Below are 23,909 nucleotides of genomic sequence, written 5' to 3' on the forward strand. Positions count from 1 at the left end.
TTTTTATCATTCCCTCTATACATTTCAACATCAATTCCCAAACTAAGCTCACTTTTACAACAAACCAACCTAATTGTGTAACATTTCTAAATCCCTACATTAATTAATCCTGACGTGCAACAATTCATTGGCAATTACAGGTTAAGACGGCACAACTCACTTATAACACACTTACACCAAGACTCGAGTTGAATTTGAGACGGTGTACATGTAATTGGTTACATTTTTGCTCAAAGCTCTTACGTGCTAGTAACGGTCACTATCTTATTTATCATCATTGAATAAGTTTAGATTTTAAAAGTTATATCTATCCACTACACAAATCTCACAATTTAGGGGGTGTATTCAATTGGGATTTTGAAGGATTTTAATTCTTTTAATGAATCTAGGGGTATTCAATCATTATTTTAAGTGATTCTTTAAAATTCAAGGTGTATTCAATTAGAATTTTAAGATAGTTTATTAAAATCTTTAGAAATCCGGGTGTATTCAATTAGGATTTTAAAGAAGTTTATAACATTACATGTGCATTTAATTAGAAATTGATTTTTAAGAATTTAAAAAAGTTGAGAAATTAGGGAGAATTGAAGAGATTTTGTAGTGTATTTTAATTATATACAAATCTCGCCTCTTTAAAATCATCTAAAGTTTATTGATAAGGTTTGATAAAAAAAATAAAAAATAAAAAAGATTATAGATAAGGTGATCAGCTTCAGCTTCAGGTGGTGAGCAAAAATATTTTCATGCAATTAGCCTTTTTGTAAAAAAAAAAAAGAAGTGTAAATAACAATGGCGCTATCGGATTTTGAATCATCCCTCCCTAAAACCCTTGATTAAACCCTAGAAAGCACTGAGATTCCTTTCTCTCAGCTTTTTTTGGATCAATTTCAATGGCATCAGGTGGAGGGAACGCAGGCGGAGGAGTGGAGTGGCATCTACGGCCTCCAAACCCTAAAAACCCAGTCGTCTTCTTCGACATCACCATCGGTACCATCCCCGCCGGTCGCATCAAGATGGAGCTCTTCGCCGATATCGCCCCCAAAACCGCCGAGAATTTCAGGCATTTTCCCCTCGTTTTCCCTTTCTGTTACTATTCCTCTTTTGTCATCCCCTTCATCGTTTAAGACGCCGTCGTTCCTTCCTGATTCAGCTTGCTTGTCTTCTCTTTTCTTGTTCCAGGCAATTCTGCACCGGCGAGTACAGGTAGCCAGCCCCAAAGGCCAAACCCATTATTTCATTCTCTTCAAGTTTGGGGATTTTGATTTTTACTAATTTTTTGGATTTTGTAAATAAATTATTTGAATTGGATATTGTAAATTGGCAGAAAAGCTGGATTGCCAGTTGGGTACAAGGGGTGCCAGTTCCACAGGGTGATTAAGGATTTCATGATTCAAGCTGGTGATTTTCTCAAGGTTTTTACTTTTTTCTTCAACAAGTATCTACTTTTGTTACGGATGCCGTTTCGGATTCTTTAGGAGGGAAAGCTGATGGAATTTTGGGTTTGTTACCATTTTCTGAATATGAATGATCATACTTATATATCGGCTAGGTAGTCGTTTTCAATGGAGATTGTTTTTAACTGTGTTCTTCGTGTAATATATTCAGTGTGCAACTTCTGCCCCAATCATATCTATTCAATGCATAACACTGCTTACAATAATCTTCTTCGTTCTTATGAAAAACATTATTGTGAGGAATCTGCGGATAAAGAAGGAAACTGCTCTATTTTCATAATGCTCAAACTTTCTTCCTCTTGTTGTTGCAATATTCTTATATTGAAGATCTTTCTTTGCAGGGTGATGGTAGTGGATGTGTTTCCATCTATGGACTTAAGTTTGATGATGAGACTTTTGATGCCAAACACACTGGTCCCGGCCTATTGTCAATGGTATGCATTTTCATGTTTGCTTTTAGTATTCAATAATTTTCTGTGAACATTTGTTTGCTTTACCTTACCTTCATGTACACTTGAATCTCTTTTATGTGGAGAATTGAAAATGGGTAAAGCTTTTTATTTAGTCCTTCAGTGCAACAAATTTGTTCATGGAGATACAAAAGATTAGTTTCTAGTTAAATTTATGTGTGGTTTAAGATGTGAAATTGATTGCTTCTAAATGTGCATAGGTCACTGAAGAATTCTATACAATGATGAGCTTTTATACTTTTCATCTTTTCTTAGGCAGTATAGTTCATAGTGCTAGTGATTGGTCCTTTTATGTCAAGGTCTCATCGGCATTGGTTTACTGATGTGAGTGAGTTTGGAGTTTAAAGTCTCACCAGCCTTTGATTTTGGGCGAGTCTGTCAAAACTGAAGATCCAATTTTTGAAGAGCAATATTAGCATATCACATCAGCATTCCTTGTTTTCTGGTATGAGTTTCGATTGTTTCTGTAGTGTAACTAACATGTTGAGAGTCCTTCATATCCTTCTTCATGGATATGTATCCATTACTAATTAACTAGTTGCTTGCTTCTGAACACATTGTAAGATGTGTAAGAGGTAAAGAGATAATGTGTTGATACGTGCACAGGAGTATTTCTCAGTCCTTTTTTTTTTGTTGTAAACCTCAACCTTTCTATAGGTTGCTGCAATGTTCATTTAGAACAGGGAAAGAAGAAGGGGAATTGATGGGATTTCCAATGCCCATTAACCTATAGGTCTACGCGCAAAATTAATAAGCTGTATTAGCACTGTATTATTTGTTACTTCTTGTAAGATTTTATGCTTTGATTGGCCGCACAAATGGCCGAGGATCCTGTCCGAAACAGGAACTTTTACACATGCACATACAAATAGAGACACAGATCTATTTTTCAGTTCCAACATAAGATTGTACTCTTGATACTGAATTGATATAATCTTTTGCTCCTTTTCAGGCAAATAGTGGACCAAATACAAATGGGAGCCAGGTTAAAACAAAACTGTCTCTCTTTTGTTCTCTCTTATTACACACACAGAGATGTGACTAATGTTTGTTTGCTTTTGCACTTCAGTTCTTTATCACGTGCGCGAAATGTGACTGGCTTGACAATAAACATGTTGTGTTCGGGGTACGCTATGATCCTTCTCTCTACTGTCAATAATGCATTATATTTCTCAAACATACGAGTCACCTGATTTTTATCAAAGAGATTCGTTATTTAGTTGCCAAAAACATAATAAGTATTACCATGCATCCATCCAGAATGAAAATTTGATAATACTTATCCTGAGCAGATACAAGTCATTTTGTGCTACGAAATTTTTTTCGTAAAATGATTCTAGGAACCAAAATTCCACACACCTGTGAGCATGCAAACAAACATAAGTTGTCCTAGGAATTTCCACTGATCTTCTATCCTTTTATTACTTAGCTCTAAATCACCTGTTTTAGGTTTAACCTTCCAATTTTTTGGTTGTACTGACAAACTGTTTTATATTTTTTTTAATTTTATGTAGAGAGTGCTTGGAGATGGTCTCTTGGTTGTTAGGAAGATTGAGAATGTGGCTACGGGACCCAACAATCGCCCTAAACTAGCCTGTGTTATTGCTGAATGCGGAGAGATGTAAAACCCGAGTTTGTAAGCAGCCTTATTGATGGTTAACTATAAAAACTCTTGTAACCAATAGAATCTTAATTTTCCCATAAAAGCATTCTATGGGTGTAATTCTAATACAGTATATTGTTCCGACTTCTGACTTAAGATGAAGGATCCTTTTGTTCATATCTTAACTTAGGGTTGCACCGTATTTTGTTTTTGGAAAGCAGAAACTTCATCAAAGCATAGCTCATCTAATGTATCTGCCTGTTGACTTGGAGGAGCCATCATGGTCCCTTTTCTCCGTTCAATTACTCGAGTTGTTTTAAGTTGCATTGCATATAATTATGTGTTGTTATCCCCATTCCTAAATTTTCCCGTACAACTTGTGTTTGCTACCCTCTCTACATTATTGAACGTAACGGTCATGTCGTTCAACCTTGGTGTTTCGGTATAGCCACTTTTCGAGTAAACACTCCTCACTTCCCAGGATTACCATCACACTCTCCTCTCTGTGTTTTCCTTCCACCCACTATGCATTCTTTTACTTACCCCATGTTTGATAATTTGATCCAACATCTTCTTAAATAGGCAATTACTTGTTAATTTTATGTTGTTTGCATTTTCTATTGTTCACTAAGGTGGCTTTTGGTAGACAGGATTGGCTTGGATAGGATAACTCTTTATATTGAAGACGTTTTGACGGAAGAAATGGATGACAAGTTCTGTATTTTGTCCAAGTTGAAGGACTAGTGAAGAAAAGTTATCCTTACAAATTCCCACAAAATGGGATTGAAAGGAGTAACCTTTAACTTGGGAATTGCCAAGGATAACTTTTCTTCTCAAGTAACTTTCAACTAGAACGAACTGTGGAAGTTATCATCTATGTCTTCCTTCGAAATGCCTTCAATACAGTGAGTTATCCTATCCAAACCGCTATCCAACAAACGCTGCCGTATTCTTTTAAAGATCCGCGTTCCAGTTGTTCCAATATGAAATATAAAAAGAAATGAATGTTTTGTTTTCTATATTGTTAGGCTGTTCTTTCTCTATATATTTTGAATTGCTTGGATGGGACAATCGGCTGGTATCTTTGTGGCCTCTAGATATAGGCCTCTCTGGTTTCTCTGTGCTGTTTCTTTCTGCCTTTCGGATTCCGGCCAAACAAAAATTGTGACATATTCATTCCAAACGAGACGTTCGCTTTCTAACAAGAGAATCAGGTCTAATAAAAATTAAAAATTTGGCTAATTAATGTTTTGATAGTGAGATTCATTATATATATAAAAAAAAGTCAGAACATTGATAGTGAGATTCATTCTAAAACTAAAAATTAAATGGTTATAGACAATTGCTTCCCCGCTTAGTGGGAAAAGATTTTGTTGTTGTTGTTGTTGTATAGACAATTGCTTTTTTTGCTTATGAACATCCTAAGAACGACAGACATAAGCAACAATTGTATTTCTTCGGTATATATGTAAAAACTAAGGTTGTCTCTAAGACTTTGAGGGCTTAGGGCGAAATTCATAAGGGGGCATCTTTTTATGATAGTTTTTTAAAAGAAAGTAATACAATGTATTGATGCTAGAAAACAATAACTTCAAAAAAAAAAACCTTAGAACTTGATTGTAAGTTTACAAATGTCGTCAAATAATCAATAAAAAAAAGCTATAAACATATATAACCTTCACTAAATAATAAAAACAGTTCAATCTTGACAACCAAACAAGAAAAAAAAAAACTTCAAAAACTCTAATTTAAGATTCACTTGAATATATAGCATTATTATATAATAAATTGAAAAAAATTGATTTTAGGGTTGTTGTTATTGGCACTCTAAATATCTCATTGTGCACTCCAAATTTTTATATTTAGAAAGAATAATGTACACTTATAAGAAGTGGGCAATGAGAATTTTAAAGTGCTAATAAAAACAAATTTTGTAATATATAGCATTACTACATATAGTTATTAGATGACAAATTTTTTTGGTGTCCGTCAAAATTTAGGATCCTGTGAGATTGCACCTTTCGGTCTCCTAAAGCGGCTTCTGTATAAAACAAGATGAATAAAAGTGGACAACCAGTGCATGTAGAAATCCGACTCTATTGATGAAATCGAAACCGTCAACCTAAACGAGTTGTCGTAAGCATTTTCCAGGGTTTAGAGACAACGTCCAGGCTGTGTTCACCAAAACTTGAAAGCACCTTTCGGCAGCGATGGAGCCGTTCTTTGTACTGAAGCAACCGTGGGAGGCAAGAAAGATGCTATGACTAGTTCCTTAGTTAATAAACAAATATAGATGAAATTCTTGTAACCTTCAAAACTCTGGTTTTGTCATTAGTTTCGGCTGCCGGCCGGCTGAATCTGAACTTCAGTAGACTTATAAAACCACAGCCTTACTTCTTCATATCTTCATTCAATCCCAAAATCTAAGAAGGATGGCTCAAGTACTTCAACTCTCTCTCCTTTATGTGGCATCAGTTGCCCTCATGTTTCAGCAATTTTGTGGTATATATACTATTTTCACAATTTTTATCACATAAAACGTTTATTGTTCCTTTTATTTGAGCGATACTCTAAACCAATATAAATTACGGGGAGGGAGAATCAAACTTTAGGGGAAGCTCACTCATTAGTGTTTCTGATATGGGACAATTGTATTATATGCTAACGATATTAGTATCATCAATCCGTGTCAAAATTATTTGCTTTCACTGTTTATAAGTAGATGCTAATTAACATATGTCCAATCTTTTGTTTTCTGAGCTAACCATTAATTAGTTATCTATGCATGATTCAGACGGGAAGTTGATGATGGAGTACATTGGAGCCACCGGAGTTCCCGTAACATTTGACTCTGTACCGATTGACAATGAGATCGACTTCCATTTCATACTCGGGTTTGCGATTGATGCAGACTCATCAGGCAAACAACAAAATGGGATATTCTCACCATATTGGCAATCTACATTAACCCCACAATCTGTTGCAGCCATCAAGGAAAAAAACCCTAATGTGAAAGTCATGGCAAGCCTCTCAGGTTGGAGCTTAGGTGATAAAGTCCTTCACTGGTACAATCCGACAAACCCCAAAAAATGGGTATCTAACGCTGTCTCGTCGCTCGGTTCCATAATTACCACTTACCATCTTGATGGCATTGACATAGACTACGAAAACTTCCCAAAGCGCGGTAATTCAAGTTCTTTTGCTTTTTGCATCGGCGAGCTCATCACCGGCTTGAAAAAGAAAGGGCTCATTTCCGTTGCTAGTATTGCACCGTTTTATAGTACAGCTGCGCCGTATGTTCAGCTCTTTGATGACTATGCAGATGTTATAGACTATGTCAACCACCAGTTCTACACCGACAAAGTTACTACCCCGAAGGGATATCTGCAAGCCTTTAAGATTCGAGCCGCGCAATTTGGCAAGGAAAAGTTGTTGCCTGCCTATGAAGTAGATGGAAGAGGAATTCAAGGGGATGCCTTTTTTGATGCTTTGACACTGTTGCAGACAAATGGATTTGAAATTAATGGGGTCATGATCTTCTCAGCTGATGCTTCTTTGAAAAACAACTTTCACTATGAGAGAAAATCACAAGCTTTCTTGCTCAACTCTACCAGTAGTACTAACTAGTCTAAGTGCGTTACAATATACTTAGCCTTCTCACATGCGCTCTCACGTGTGCAAGAGCCATATATAGTATAGATTATTTGTTCATCGTGACTTGTTTTGCGAGTTATGTATGTTAGTTGGTTTTTTTTTTTTGCATTAATTTTGTATGTATTTTGCTAATAAAAGAAAGGTTATCATTCTTAATATATTAACCCTATTTGATCTCTTTCCTTCCTATGTGTTGCCCCGTACATTAAGAAGATTATCCAACATCGGCAGTCACAGATTGCTGCAGAAACTACTTTCAGAATCAGAAAATATAAAAGTGGGATAAGGGAACAATGTAAGAGATCCAAAATGATTAATTCAACAAAATTGTATTGAATAAAAAGTAAGCACTCCAAAATTTCAAGGAGGTAAAGTAATTACAAGGCGAGGAACACATTAAGCCACTTGGCATACGAATACCATCATCACAGTTGCCTTTTGGCCTGGATTTGATTTTCTAATAATCTTAATGGTTTTCTTGTAGCAGCTCCCATCACCGCTAGGGCTAGACCTTTTGCGAGGGAAGGTATTAGACCTCTCAGAGTGCAGTGGTTTGCACTCACTAGCTCTACGCTTATTGGAAACATGAGCCGCTTGAAGCTGTCGCTTCAAAGACTTGTCGTAAGCCTCTCTTTTAGCAGGGTTAGAGAGAACGTCCAACGCTGCCTTAACATGCTTGAAAGCACCCTCGGCTGCTATTAATACATTCTGATGTAGGACAGAAATCCGATTATTTCACGTGCAACAAAACTAAAAGAAGGAAGCGGCGAGCAATAAAGAAAAGTGATTGGAGAATTGGTAATTCACGTGTTAATAGATTATTTGCTACGGTCATATCTCAAAAGTTGATGTTTTGAACCTTTCTTGTTGAATGAACGCTACTTTCATTTCTGGTGCGGTCGTAGAAGAGGTGTTTAATTCTCCCACAAAGGTGGCTTGAGCCATCTTTTGCAGAAAGTCATCAAGACAGCAGCCTACTAATAAATGGAGTCTTTTGGGGTTTCAAGGGCTTTATTATATGTCAATTATTTTCATTTTAATTTCCTAAGTCTTTTGAGTTTTCCAAGAGGTTGTAAAAGGCTTATTTAAGCCATGGCTTTGTAATCATTTAGACATCTTTCAATCAATTAATCAAATTATCCTTTGGATTTCTATCAACTGGTGGACTCCAGTAACTTTGTTCTACAAGGGATTACGCTGGTAACCCTTTCATTGCTTCGTGCTGCGTCAATTGGTACCAGAGCGGGTTTCTCCCATCTTGGCATTGTTGATTATCCTATTTGCTATGTTCTAATGGCAATCGATCATGGGAAAAGATATACCTTAAGTGACGTTGATCGCGAGGTTGTTACAATAGATGTGGTGTGCACAAAGGGAATTGCCTCGAGCCAATCTCATATAGTTGATGTTGAAGATATTCCTATTTTCTTCGGAAGTGATTGCATTGAAGGTTTTCTCTTGTGGGTTGATGATGTAGAAAAACTTTTCAAGACACAACCAATTCCGGAAAGAGAGATGGTGAAGATGGTTGCTTCTTGTTTAGATGGTGATGTGGGTTTATGGTGTGATCATATGCAAGAATCTAGGCGACAACAAGGTAAGTGTCCTATCCAAACTTGGCGTTGGTTGAAGCAACTCATTGTTAAGCAATTCTTTTCCGATTTATACGAATTGTATTTGGAAAAGACTGGTCAACCAATCATCAGAAAAGAAGCTAAAGTGATGGAGAATGATATATCATTATGCCAAGAAACGGTGGAGGCCAAGGTGGAAGCAAAAGAACAAGTAATTTTCCTTGATGAAAATCTTGTTGATGAAGATCTCCGAAAACATGACAACTCAGAAGTGGAGGCTCAAGAAATTCAAGGTATGAGTGAATCAAAATCTGTCATGACTTTGGAGAATCATGAGTCTAGTAAATTGGATCTAAATTCTATTGTTGACCAAACAAGAGAATTGGGTAAGGAAGAATATTTTGATTCCCAATTGCCATATTTCGATCTTATTTATGGAATTAATTTCATGATTATTCCACCCAAGTATACGGAAAGTTGGGCTTCTCAAGTTGAAGAACTTATTTTCTTAACAAGGGAGTTATCTACTAGCTATCAAGACCGTTTCAAGACGAACTCGAGGTCGAGTTCCCTTCAAGTGGATGAGTCTGATGTAGGACAGAAATCCGATTATTTCACGTGCAACAAAACTAAAAGAAGGAAGCGGCGAGCAATAAAGAAAAGTGATTGGAGAATTGGTAATTCACGTGTTAATAGATTATTTGCTACGGTCATATCTCAAAAGTTGATGTTTTGAACCTTTCTTGTTGAATGAACGCTACTTTCATTTCTGGTGCGGTCATAGAAGAGGTGTTTAATTCTCCCACAAAAGTGGCTTGAGCCATCTTTTGCAGAAAGTCATCAAGACAGCAGCCTACTAATAAATGGAGTCTTTTGGGGTTTCAAGGGCTTTATTATATGTCAGTTATTTTCATTTTAATTTCCTAAGTCTTTTGAGTTTTCCAAGAGGTTGTAAAAGGCTTATTTAAGCCATGGATTTGTAATCATTTAGACATATTTCAATCAATTAATCAAATTATCCTTTGGATTTCTATCAACTGGTGGACTCCAGTAACTTTGTTCTACAAGGGATTACGCTGGTAACCCTTTCATTGCTTCGTGCTGCGTCACATTCTTGTCGGGGTGCAAGGCAAGTGCCAATCTCTTGTATTGTTTCTTGATGGTTTCGGAGTCGGCAACTATAGGGTTTTCGATGCCACGAACAATGTACCAGTTTTACTTGTGTGACACGGCGGAATGCATTTGGTATGCAGTCATGTAGTTGTCCATACCAGACAAATCTGGATCGAACTCTTTTGCTGCCTTGGCTGGCATGATTGCATGTTCGAAGTTACCGAGCATGAAATATGCTTCTGCAGCCTGTCGGGCCTTTGCTGCAGCCATATGCACGAGGTTGATGATGTGATCAGGACACAAGGCTCGAGGGATGGAGTTGCTGGGGATTCTGCTACAGCCGATGGCCGTCTTACTGCTCTTCAACTTTGAGATAGAAGCCATGGTGTAGATATATCGAGAGAGAGAGAGTGAGAGTAGTGACGGAAGTAGAAACAAAGATAGAATTCTTGCAGGTTGGATATATATGATGCAAACGTTGCTTGCAACTTAAGAAACGCGTTAAAACCCTAGAAAAAAGGGTACTTGGGCAAAAAGTTCAATTCCTATTTGTAATTAAAATTAGTAACCGACTCAACTGACCAAATTCATATCTCTACTAATTAATAAAACACTCATTGTTAACCAAAATTCTATGAAATTACAAGTTTAACTCTCTAATTAAAACATAATATGAATAAGAAATATGGGGTAGAAATGTAATTTCACACTGTTGATGCACAAAACCGGAGGTCTTGGAACAACGTAAATCCGACCGTGAATATGCAAGAAAGTAAATAACACAAGATGTATCGTGGTTCACCCCAAGGTTTGGGCTACGTCCACACTGATTATGTATTTCTCTGTTTATGAGGGAGAGAGATTCAGAGCCTTTGAGGGAGAGAGTGAGGTCTCTGATGGCCTAGGAATTGGCCTCTTCTAATTGTGAGGGTGAGGAGTCCTTTTATAGAATAAGGGCTCCTCACTTATTACATATTTGCCCCTTCCTTTATTACATAATTACATTTGAGTCATTCGAGTATTTATACGAGATCTAAATACGGAGGCCCTTAAGTATGGTATAAACAGTAGTCCCCCAAGTCTTCAGTCAAGAGAGTCTTTTGGCTGGAGACTTGAAATTCAGTCTATGTGTGGGCCGAAGTAACTAGATGCTGTCTTGAACTGATGCTCAATATGAGGCGGTGCTCAATCTGAAATGATGCTCAAACAGAAGTAGCACATGCTGCGAGGCTGCTCGGTTCGTGGCTTATGTTGCCTTGGTTGGCTCAGCTTGTGGCGTTGAAGGTGAGGGAGTCCATTTTATAGAATAAGGGCTCGCTCCTCAATACATGAATGATGGGCTAGAGTTGATGCTCGCAGCGAGACGGTTGCTTAGTAGGCGGCGATGCTCTCTAATGGTGGTGAGGGAGTCCCTTTTATAAAATAAGGGCTCACTGCTCAGTACATGAATAATGGGTGCTCTCTAATGAAAGTGAGGGAGTCCCTTTTATAGAATAAGGGCTTGCTCCTCAATACATAAATAATGGGCTAAGTCCTCTAAGTATTTTTCATGAGGCCCAATTGATGCCCAATATATGGTACATAATGTAGTCCTCTAAGTCTTCGGTCAATAAAGTCTGTTTGCCAGAGACTTCAAATTGAATCCATGTATGGGCCGAAATAGCGGTTGTTCGGAGGCGGTATTTGTATACCCTGCACTGAAGCTTTGTAGGTGAAGCTTTGCAAGTGAAGTTTTGAAGCTAGAGCTCTGTAATTGAAACTTTTTGAAGCTAGAGCTCTGTAAATGAAGCTTTTGAAGCTAGAGCTCTGTAATTGAAGCTTTTTGAAGCTAGAGCTCTGTAGATGAAGCTTTTGAAGTTAGAGCTTTGTAAATGAAGCTTTTGAAGCTGATTGATATGAGTGATGCTCATGGATGTTGTCATGAGTGATGCTCATGAATGTTGACATGAGTGATGCTCATGAATGTTTATGTATGACTGATATGAGTGATGCTCATGAATGTTTATGTATGATTGACACGAGTAGTGCTTATGAATAATTTTGAAGTACTGGGCGTACTTTTGATCACCTGGTTGGTGGTAATAGCATCAGACTGTTGAATAAATTTGGAGTACTGGGCGTACTTTTGATCCCCTGGTTGGTGGTAATGGCGGCGGGCTGCTGAATAAATTTGGAGTACTGGGTGTACTTTTGATCACGTGGTTGGTGGTAATGGCGGCGGGCTGCTGAATAAATTTGGAGTACTGGGTGTACTTTTGATCACGTGGTTAGTGGTAATGGCGGCGGGGTGCGGAATAATTTTTTGTAGTACTGGGTGTACTTTTGGTCACCTGGTTGATGCTATTTTGGGCTTATGGGCCTTCGCTCTCCACACAACATTCCAGCCCATTTATTTTGGGCTTTGGCGTTTTTTTTTAATTTTTTAATTTACCCTCTGATGGGGTTTATACAGATGTCTCTGAAAGATAAGAAAAATAAATTACATCATTTTGCCTGATAGAATTCTTTATCTTCTTCCAGTGGTCGACACCTTTTTTTGTTTTTCTCCCCATACATCTTTTTCCTTTTTATATTCCTTTTCTTCCCTTAGCAGATTTACATCATGGGGTTTGGTCAGCAAGTATGATCTGCTCCCTTTGCTTTTGCAGATTTACGTGCCTGCTATCTGTAGCTTTTCTGTGGGTGGTCGACAAAATAAAGAAAGCACCAACCACTATTATCGAATTGCTTCAGCTTTCAACTAAAGAAAGCATAATTCTTTCTTTTCTTTTTCCACTGCGTCTCTCTTTCTGTCTTTCCACCTCTACCCTTTCTGGCAGACTTGTTTTTGCTTATGCCGACTTGCTTTACAGCAAACATATCCATAGCTTTTCTGTGGGTGGTCAAAAGTCATCCATGTGGGTAGTTTGATCAGTGCTGCCAGTGATGAGCAAGCAGGATAGCAGTAACCTAACTGGAGGTGGCTTGAAAAACGAACTGCCATCCGTGTAGGAGTCGCCGAAGACGACGAGATCCAGCACCTAGACGTCGTAGTGAGGGGTGACATGGCGGAGGAGATCAACGAACTGCCATGTTGCGTCGACGTTGAAGCTGGGGATGAAGATGAGGTTGGGCTTGGAAGGGTTCGGCGATTGCGGAACCTAGCAGTGCAAGGATGTTGCATTTGCTGGATCATCGAGGGGCCGAGATGTCTAATAGAGACTTTCATTTCAGAACCTTGGCAACCAGGACATTTCATTGAAGCACCTGACTTCGACCTTTTACCCTTGCACTTGGAGCAGATTTTGTTGCGCGCGAGAGAAAACTTTTTGGATGCTCCATTGTAGAGATCTTGCAAAGAAAACTTTAAGGGGATGGATCACAGAATATAGGTGATCAAGAAGCGGCTTCGGTATATTCAGTGACAATGGCTGGAATTTAGTTCCTTTAGTGGGCCCACCCACCATGATCATAGCAACCACCTTCTCGTCCGACCTCTCCGTGTCTTATGCAGAAAACCCAGATCCCAAATGTCGATGGAGGCAGCAGTGGTTCCGCTAGAAAGTCAGAAAGAAGGAACAAGGAAGCTACAACAACGGACAATGTAGAACGTGTATTATTCTGATTTTTTGGTGGGGATGGAGCTCCGACCCATGCCCCGGTTATCGAAGGCGTACACCTCGAAGATACCGCTGCCAAAACCAGCTTCATTGTCAGAGCAATTGGCGGTTGCCACTCTCTGGTCATCATTGAGGATAACGATCCCCGTTAGGCCATGTATTTGTGGACCCCACGAGTCGTGCGTCCCTGCCAATCTTATGATGAGGAAAACCTTGGTCGGTCTGCTGCCGTACGTTCTGTAGAAGATTCCGGCGTTGAGCTTGGCGTTCGCGGTAGCGTTCTGCGGCGACTTGACCTTGCAAAATGGCATCTTGGTGGGCATCGTCGATCTGGTTGAGAGAGAAAGACTGGAATTATCCTGGGTTTTCTCTAGCTCCAGAGTCCTGGCATGGATATGGGCCATATCTTGGTGGGTGTCGTCGATCTGGTTGGGCAACCGCTTCTCCTCGGCTTGCCAAGCGTTGCGGTGGCTAGCAAAGATCTCGACGACCCTGGCATCGACTTTGGAGTCCTCTTTTCACCTGGAAGTCAGGAATTTCACTTGCTCTTCTGCCTTCCATAGCCGCACAGAGAGCTTGCTCCTCTTGGCTTTGGAGCTCCTGGAAGTTGTCACCTAAGGCCAGGAAGACACCCAGGCTCAGGCCAAGGTAGGAGCAGAGTAGCTTCTTCATAGCATCATCATCTTCTTCTTTACAGGGTCTTCCCTCTCTCTTCCAAGTCTAAAGGTTGAAGATGATGTTTGTTTAGGTTTTTAGAGAGATAAAGTTTTAGAGAGAGGGAGAGGGTGAGATCTGGTTTTGTGTTCTTTGATCCCCAAATATGGATTCAAATTGGAAAATGTGCTAGTTACTGACTACGACTGAAGGGGGAGAGAGAGAGTAAGGTTACTGGGTTTCTAAGTTTTTTTTTGTGATTTTGCAGATCCACGGCGGAGGTAAAAAAAATGAAAGAGAACTGACACAACTTTGTGTATCGCTTCCCACAGACGGCGCCAAATGTTGATGCACAAAACCGGAGGTCTTGGAACAACATAAATCCAACCGTGAATCTGCAAGAAAGTAAATAACACAAGATGTATCGTGGTTCACCCCAAGGTTTGGGCTACGTCCACACTGATTATGTATTTCTCTGTTTGTGAGGGAGAGAGATTCAGAGCCTCTGATGGAGAGAGTGAGGTCTCTGATGGCCTAGGAATTGGCATCCTCTAATTGTGAGGGTGAAGGGCTCATCACTTATTACATATTTGCTCCTTTCTTTATTACATAATTACATTTGAGTCCTCCGAGTATTTATACGAGATCTAAATACGGAGGCCCTTAAGTATGGTATAAACACACACAACCAAATTTTGCTTTTTTTTTTCAAAGCCCCACCTACATGTAATTATAACATATCTCTAAATAAAAAAAAATAAAAAAAAAACTTCACACTCCCACATTCTCTATCACTCTCTTCCTCTCTCCTTCTATTCCAAAAACAAAAATAAAATTTTTTTTCTCACACACTTTGTGTGTACCCATATGCTATTATATTTTTGTTAAAATTGGATTTCTAGTACTGTCTTTATCAAAGGCCCAAATCTATTTTTTTTTTCTCCTTTATTTGCTGATAATGTCAGAATTATATTACTGTATAGGTCATATATATGTTCCTAGTTCAAAAAACTAAAGAAATTAATAGATGGCCCACTTAGCAACAACTCCAAATAACATATAAAAATAATTCCTAGTAGTATAGTAATAACTCAACAAGGTTCCTGCTCTGTTCTAAGATGAGAAACTTTATTTGAACTCGATTGGCTAAGTTTGGCCATACATAAGTTGGATTTGCAGTAACTAAACCCTAGTGCAACTGCATGCATTTCTTGCTAATACCCTTACGCAATATACCTTAATTGTACTTATTTTCACATTAAGTAAAATCTCACTAATTCAGACGCTTTCATAATGGAAAACAAGCTTTTGGTTATGAATATAGGGTGAGTTCAAAGTTTTGAAGCCCCCAAAATAAGGTATTGTTAGCATAAACACAACACCAAGATCATGCAAAGCAAGTTACCGTGATTAAAACACAAAACCATAAACCATAAAGCAGTGCATAGAGAAAAAACATACTTGCGGAAGAACTTGAACCAGCTGCCATGCTTAATCTCTGCAACAAGACACAGTGCGCCTTATCCTCTCTTCAGTGTTCAAAGGCTCTTAACTAACAATAGGTCTTAGTCCGGAGTTGAGCACACACTGTAAGAGCAGAGGCCACTATATGTATATACTACATAATCCTAGCTTTCTTCCATAAGGATTTCCCTATTAAAATCCATATAGAAAAACAATTCCTATGAAATAGTAATTCACCACCAATATGGATTCACAAATCCAATTCCGATAAGACTTCCTTTTTAGTCTTTGTTTATACCATATTTAGAGCCTCGTATTTAGATCTCGTACAAATACTCAGGGGACTTAAATGTAATTATGTAATAAAGGAAGGGGCAAATATGTAATAAGTGAGGAGCTCTTATTCTATAAAAGGATTCCTCACCCTCACAATTAGGAGAGGCCAATTCCTAGGCCATCTCACCCCTCTTAAAGCTCTCACTCTCAGAGCTCTCTCTCCCTCAAATAAATACATAATAAGTGTGGACATAGCCCAAACCTTAGGGTGAACCACGATATATCTTGTGTTATTTACATTACTTGTAGATTCACAGTCGGATTTACGTTGTTCGAAGACCTCCGGTTTTGTGCATCAACATTTGGCCCCGTCTGTGGGAATCCACACGAAAAACTATGTATCCACAGGAAAAACTATGTCGGTTCTTTTTCATTTTTTCATCAAATCTCACACTGTCCACCGTGAGTCTGCAGAAACCCAACACCCACACTCAGAGACACTCCCACTCCCATTGTTTTTGGTAGCTCTTAACTTTCCAACTACCCAAAAACCCACTTTGTTTTCCATTTTCTAGTGAGAGAAAGAAACAGAGAGAAAAACCAGAAGAGAGAGACGAGCAGTTCTCCGCCATTAATGCTTCTCGATAACAAAGTGTGAGCACTCTCACACTCTTAACGCTCTCACTTGTCGCAAAGCATTCAATTAATCACAAAATGGAGCTGAGCAAGGTAACCTTAGAGATCTTCACGAAGCTGGAGCAGAAGTGGCTCTCCCACTGCCAAACCGCCAAGAAGACTCGGATCCTCAGTATCAACGGCGACGGCACCATCGGTTTGACCGGCAATGACGTCATTTTCGACGACAGGCAATGCCCAATATCTATAGGCAACGACGTCGTTTTTTCTGCTCAAAACCCAACTCCGACACATATCGAACTCCCTGGATTTGGATTTGGATTTGGCTTTTGGTGTTTTTGCTCCTTTGAATTCCAAGAAATGAGAGCAGGGTTGAGTACGATCCAGCAAATGTTAACCCCAGAGGCGGCAAACGTCTTGAACCACTAAATTGCCGGGAAATCACCGACTTCACCTTGACAAAGTTCAAGCATCTAATCTTTGTTCTGAACCGGACCGGTCACACGCGGTTCTGCCATGGATCGGCCAATCCACCCTCCGACTTGGTCCACCTAAAACCTCAGACGACTCTGTTCCTGCCCACTCCTCCTACGCCATCTACTTGAAGAACATCGATGCCGCCTTAAGCGACTAGGCCCAGGGCGAGGTAGTTGGCCCACACTCGGTAGTGACAGATCAAAACCCCGAAATCCTAAATCAAGAATTCGAATTCCCTTTTCAGAGAAGTCTCACAGTGGCGTCTTCAGGCTCGCCGAGTTTGACGTGAAGAAAACCATCCAATTCTTCCACGTCGTCGTTATCCGCCGAGACGCGTTGGGTCGTGGGGCGAGTCATCATACCCAGCCGGGCTTCGGCGCCTGACTTCCCTTTCTGGCAACAGAACTGATCCCATTTTCATATTCTTTTTTGGGTTTAATTCAATTTACGATCCGGGTATTTGGGTTTAAAGATTTCTGATTCACATTTAAAAAAAAAGTAGGAAACTTGATGGTTTTTCGTATAATGAATCGAAGTTTTTAGAGCTTTTTAGCTGAGCTTTAATAGAGGGCAGTGATGAAACTGGCAGTGCCAAGCACCAGTGGCCAAATCCAGCATTTGGGTCGCCGTCATTCTTGGTTCCTAAGCTAAACAGCAATTTAGGGCTCCAACTTTAAGCGGATCAGATCTGGAAGATGAGGAGCTGGAGCGCCAAGGGCAGGGAATGACGAAGTGGCGAGATGGCAGGAAGCTCCAACTTTCCGGTGTTTGGGGCTTTCTGAAAAGAAAGATGATAAGTCGGTGACTGGTGGAGGGATTATCATTAGCGTGCTTGTCACTACCATTTCTGCAGCTATGTTCTGCTACATCAGGGTCACCAAAAAAAGGGGTGTGATTTGTTACTAAAGAAAAATCAACTCTCCGGCGAACAGGAGATGCAGATCTCGATGGTGAACCACCCCATTTCAGCTTGTAAAAAGATACCCAATTTAGCTTAAATCTATTTGGTTGGATTCTATGAAGAGAAAGAATTCGCACTGTATGTGTCTTCCATTTCCAATGAGCTCAAAGTGCCAGTAAGGTATTTGAGAGAGGACAAGCCTCGCGGTTCCGCCGTCGGACTTTATTACTATAGAGATGTCATCATGGAAGGCAGCCCGTGCCGACTTAGCTCATTTTGGAGCTACCCACGCATACCAGATATCATGTGCATCATGCTTGAAGACACAAAGTATCGAGAACAGAAACCTCTCTCTTCACCCATTTTCTTTTGCAGCCTTCCAGCAGTCAAAGTTATGTTGAAGGGACTGAAAGCAATTTGTTCTCCACCTTTAGGGAGCAATTAGCATCTGGTGCAACAACTGTTGAATAAAGAGTGCAGGTGGATGGCAAAGTTGTGACAAGTTGTAGACTCGTGGACCACAGAGAGCTAGGAAAAGAAAAGGGAGGCTTTCCTCTGCAAGAGCACATGCCATTCCAATACAAGGTCCTAGCAACAATCAGGCTGAAAGCAGAACCAAAAGAAAGAAAAATAAAGAGAAAGCAAAAGGGAGGCACATGGGGACACTGCAAAAGCAAGAAATAAACACCCCACCAGAATGATATGATTTACTTTTCTTGTTTTTGTATGGTGTGATTTATTTTTCTTATCTTTCGGAGACATCTGTATAAACCACATCAAAGGGTACAAAAAAAAAAAAACGGGCAAGGCCCAAAATAAACGAGCTGGAATGTTGTGTGGAAGGCGAAGACCCATAAAGCCCAAAATAGTACTAACTAGGTGACCACAAGTACGTCCAGGACTACAAAAAATTATTCGGCACCCCGCCGCTATTATCGCCAACCAGGTGATCAAAAGTACGCCAGTACTCCAAAATTATTCGGCAACCTGCCGCTATTACCACCAACCAGGTGATCAAAAGTACGCCCAGTACTCTAAAATTATTCGGCAACCTGCCGCTATTATCACCAACCAGGTGATGAAATGTACAACCCGTACTCTAATATCATTTGGCAACTAGCCATTCATGCCACCAACCAGGTGATGAAATGTACAACCCGTACTCTCCTTTATGCCACCAACCAGGTGATCAAAAGTACACCCAGTACTCCAAATTATACATGAGCATTACTCATGTCATTCATACATAAACATTCATGAGCATCACTCATGACAATCATACATAAACATTCATGACCATCATTCATGTCAACATTTATGAGCATCACTCATGTTAACATTCATGAGCATCACTCATGACAACATCCATGAGCATCACTCATGTCAATCAACATAAACATTCATGAGCATCACTCATGTCAATCAGCTTCGAAAGCTTCATTTACAGAGCTCTAGCTTCAAAAGCTTCTTTTACAAAAGCTCTAGCTTCAAAAGCTTCATTTACAGAAGCTCTAGCTTCAAAAGCTTCATTTACAGAGCTCTAGCTTTAAAGCTTCACTTGCAAAGCTTCATTTACAAAGCTTCAGTGCAGGGTATACAAATACCGCCTCCGAACAACCGCCACTTTGGCCCATACATGGATTCAATTTGAAGTCTCCAGCCAACAGACTCTATTGACCGAAGACTTAAGGGATTACAATATGTACCATATATTGGGCCTCATGAAAAATACTCAGGGGACTTAACTCATTATTCATGTACTGAGAAGCGAGCCCTTATTTTATAAAAGGGACTCCCTCACCTTCATTAGAGAGCAACGCCACATGCTGAGCAACCGCCTCGCCGCGAGCATCACTTCTAGCCCATCACTTATGTATTGAGGAGCGAGCCCTTATTCTATAAAAGGGACTCTCTCACCATCATTAGAGAACATCAACTCTAGCCTATCATTCATGTATTGAGGAGCGAGCCCTTATTCTATAAAAGGGACTCCCTCACCTTCAACGCCACAAGCCGAGCCAACCAAGGCAACATAAGCCACTAGCCTCGCAGCCTCGCAGCATGTGCTACTTCTAGTTGAGCATCATTTCAGATTGAGCACTGCCTCATATCGAGCATCAGTTTAAGACAACATCTAGTTACTTCGGCCCACACATGGACTGAATTTCAAGTCTCCAGCCAAAAGACTTTCTTGACTGAGGACTTGGGGGAATATTGTTTATACCATATTTAGGGCCTCGTATTTAGATCTCGTACAAATACTCAGGGGACTTAAATGTAATTATGTAATAAAGGAAGGGGCAAATATGTAATAAGTGAGGAGCCCTTATTTTATAAAAGGACTCCTCACCCTCACAATTGGGAGAGGCCAATTCCTAGGCCCTCTCACCCCCTCTCAAAGCTCTCACTCTCAGAGCTCTCTCTCCCTCAAATAAATACATAATCAGTGTGGACGTAGCCCAAATCTTAGGGTGAACCACGATACATCTTGTGTTATTTACATTACTTGCATATTCACGGTCGGATTTACGTTGTTCCAAGACCTCCGGTTTTGTGCATCAACAGTTTTTAATCCTGTAACTAAGTTCACATATTCATACTTATGCTCACATTCTTACATTCTCCCACTTGAGCAAGTATGAACCAAGAAACCAGTTCGATTAAGACTACAAATAGGGTGATCACTAAGCCTTATGAGCAACATCATAAACAATCTACCTATGCATCTCAAAACAAAGAATCTGAAAACTCACAGTCACAAGCATTATGCAACGGGCGCTTTCAGACCACTTATGTCCAATCTGCACATATAACATTATGATCATGCTGATACTTAATGGACCTAAATATCCACTCCAACTCTTTCTTAACTTAATTCAAAATAAACAAGTTCATCACAGACAATAGAAAAACAATTCCTATGAAATAGTAATTCAGCACCAATATGGATTCACAAATCCAATCCCGATAAGACTTCCTATTCAGTCTTTAATCCTGTAACTAAGTTTACATATTCATACCTATGCTCACATTCTTACATTCTCCCACTTTAGCAAGTATGAACCAAGAAACCAGTTCGATTAAGACTACAAATAGGGTGATCACTAAGCCTTATGAGCAACATCATAAACAATTTACCTATGCATCTCAAAACAAAGAATCTGAAAACTCATAGTCACAACCATTATGCAACCGGCACTTTCAAACCACTTATGTCCAATCTGCACATATAACATTATGATCATGCTGATACTTAATGGACCTAAATATCCACTCCCACTATTTCTTAACTTAATTCAAAATAATCAAGTTCATCACAGACAATAAACTGTTTGTCCGCAATTCCTATGAATTCAAAACAATTACCTGAGTCAAATCACAAAGATTTCTCAAAGCATCAATTGAATCCACAATCACACACATACACACACACACACGCACATATATATATCAGATCAAACAATTACATAAATTGAATCTCTGAATACAACTAACTGAAAAACAAAGTAAACTAAAACAAAAAACTAACTTGAAGAGAAGAACATCACCGCTATAACAACTCTTCGAACTTCACAATAGTAGTCTCTTCTCAAACTTTATTTTGCAACTGTCCTTAATGCAGCAATTGCTCTTTGTAAAACAGAATAACAAACTACCCCCATTGATCAAATGACTCTTCACATCCATTAACTACCTCTTTGTCATTAGCTCTCAGATAATCCTTAAACAGTTCACAATCCTTTCTTAGATGACCTCGAGTTTTGCAGAAAAAACACTTAAGCTTGGCAACATTTTTAATTTTTGGTTTAAGATTGTTAGGCTCTTTAGAAATATCAAATATTTTGGCAGAAGTACCAGTCTTATCAGAAATTTTGGAGCACTTGAAATCCTTACTTGAATTATTTCCAGCATTGTCGAATTTCTTCCCTCTTCCTCCTTGCACAAAGTTCATAGTCTCAACATCCTTGCATTTTTCTTGCTGTTGCCGAGTCTCCTCTTGAACACATTGTGCGATGAGTTCATCTATATCCCAACTTTTGTCTTGTGATACACCTTCAGCTGAGAGTATTTGATTGGAAGAGCTTGGAGAATCATGAAAACCAACTGTTTTTCTCCAATATTGACATCCATTGAGTTCAACTTCTCAACAACATCAGTCATCTTCAGTACGTGGTCTCGAATTGAACCAGTACTATCAATCTTATAAGTTGTCAGTAAAGCCATGTATTGACTAATTTCAGCCTTCTGAGACTCCTTGAATTTCTTCTCAATTGCCTTCAGATAATCCACAGCTAACTCATGTTTCTTGATCCCACCTCGAATGGTATCAGTCGTACCACTCTCTAAGATAGAAACTGCCACCTTGTTGGCTCTTGACCATCTCTCATGATCTGCCTTTTCCACCCTTGTACTTTGATCAGTGATTACAGGCTTGGGATTGTCAATTGCTATATCAAACTCATTAAGAGTTAATAGCAATCCAATTTCCCTTCTCCACTTCTTGTAGTTACTACCACCAGTGAGAATTGGAATGTTGGCCAAATTTAGGGTCTTCATTGATATTGCAGACACTGCGAAAGAAATCACAAACATGAACCAGTTAGGTTCCTGATTTCCTTTGAAGTTTGCACATCACAATTTGCATCAATGATTCATACATATAGTCTTAGCAACACATCGTTGATAAGCATACATAGAAAAACTGACTCATCAATAAGAAGATATCCAACAACAGACAATCATGAGATGTCTCATGCATTATAACCATTATTCATGGTTTAACAGACAACATAAAAGGTGCATTAGTAATCTGCAGATTTTAAAACAATTGCGGATAAAACATGATCGAACACCCAAGGTCTAAGTTTCTGCATAATAGTTTCAATTTCAAAGAAATTCATATAGATTTTGTTATCATAATCTTATATATAAACATTTGATTCAATCTGCAGACTAACTGCAGAAGCAGCCAAAATAAAACTTGCAATTTATCAATCGTACCTTGCACAAATCCAAATTTGAAGCAGCGCAGCGGAATAACCATTCAAATCAATCATATCCGTTGCAAGATTGATAAAATTATAACCCAGAAACACATTTGTTGGATATTATTCTTAATCGAAAACCCCAATTCGAAAGAAAACCCTTCGTATGGATTTGCAGAGAATCCAACAACAACAACCTCTTAAATTCCAACGGTTATATTATTATTGTCGTTATTTGCAAGGATTAATACAAGAACCTGTGTTCGATTCTCCTACCAAGCAATGAAGACTTATTTCTCTCAAATATTATTTATGTTTTTTCGGAATCTACTGGTTTCAATCACAGAACTTACAATTTATGAACCTAGGGCTTTGATACCACATGTTAGCATAAACACAACACCAAGATCATGCAAAGCAAGTTACCGTGATTAAAACACAAAACCATAAACCATAAAGCAGTGCACAGAGAAAAGACATACCTGCGGAAGAACTTGAACCGGTTGCCATGCTTAGTCTCTGCAACAAGACACAATGCGCCTTCTCCTCTCTTAAGTGTTCAAAGGCTCTTAACTAACAATAGGTCTTAGTCTGGAGTTGAGCACACACTGCGAGAGCAGAGGCCACTATATATATACTACATAATCCTAGCCTTCTTCCATAAGGATTTCCCTATTAAAATCCATATAGAAAAACAATTCCTATGAAATAATAATTCAGCACCAATATGGATTCACAAATCCAATCTCGATAAGACTTCCTATTCAGTCTTTAATCTTGTAACCAAGTTCACATATTCATACTTATGCTCACATTCTTACAGGTATGACTCGAATTTTTGAACGTTCGTGTGATCTTCACCAGTTTGGCTGCGGGGTGGGACATTTGGTCATCCAACACAAACAATATCAACATAATTTGACATGTAGGCACCAAATAATTAATAGGCGAATTTTGGTGGTTTGCTACTGAACTCAGCTTCAATTTTTCAGTGAACGAGCACCTAAATGAACCCCAGCCCATTTTTGTTCAAATCCTTACAATCCTAT

At 39.1% G+C, this 23,909-nt stretch overlaps 2 protein-coding genes across 2 annotated transcripts; one reads left to right on the plus strand and one right to left on the minus strand.

Annotated features, from left to right (window-relative positions):
- Positions 1–683: 683 nt before the first annotated feature.
- Positions 684–3,712, plus strand: LOC103411062 (peptidyl-prolyl cis-trans isomerase CYP22). Its single transcript, XM_008349713.4, has 7 exons — positions 684–1,060; positions 1,180–1,203; positions 1,325–1,412; positions 1,796–1,888; positions 2,877–2,909; positions 2,994–3,050; positions 3,439–3,712. Exons 1-7 carry the CDS (start codon positions 891–893, stop codon positions 3,547–3,549), a joined length of 576 nt encoding a protein of 191 aa, XP_008347935.2. The 5' UTR covers positions 684–890; the 3' UTR covers positions 3,550–3,712.
- An 18,186-nt stretch (positions 3,713–21,898) lies between these two features.
- LOC139191992 (uncharacterized) lies at positions 21,899–23,370 on the minus strand. Its single transcript, XM_070813035.1, has 2 exons — positions 23,343–23,370; positions 21,899–22,446 (listed from the first exon to the last, which is right to left on the minus strand). The coding sequence occupies exons 1-2, from the start codon at positions 23,368–23,370 to the stop codon at positions 21,899–21,901; spliced, it is 576 nt and encodes a 191-aa protein (XP_070669136.1).
- Between the last annotated feature and the right edge of the window lie 539 nt (positions 23,371–23,909).

Source organism: Malus domestica, chromosome 02 (genome assembly GCF_042453785.1).
Source record: "Malus domestica chromosome 02, GDT2T_hap1".
Taxonomy (NCBI): Eukaryota; Viridiplantae; Streptophyta; class Magnoliopsida; order Rosales; family Rosaceae; genus Malus; species Malus domestica.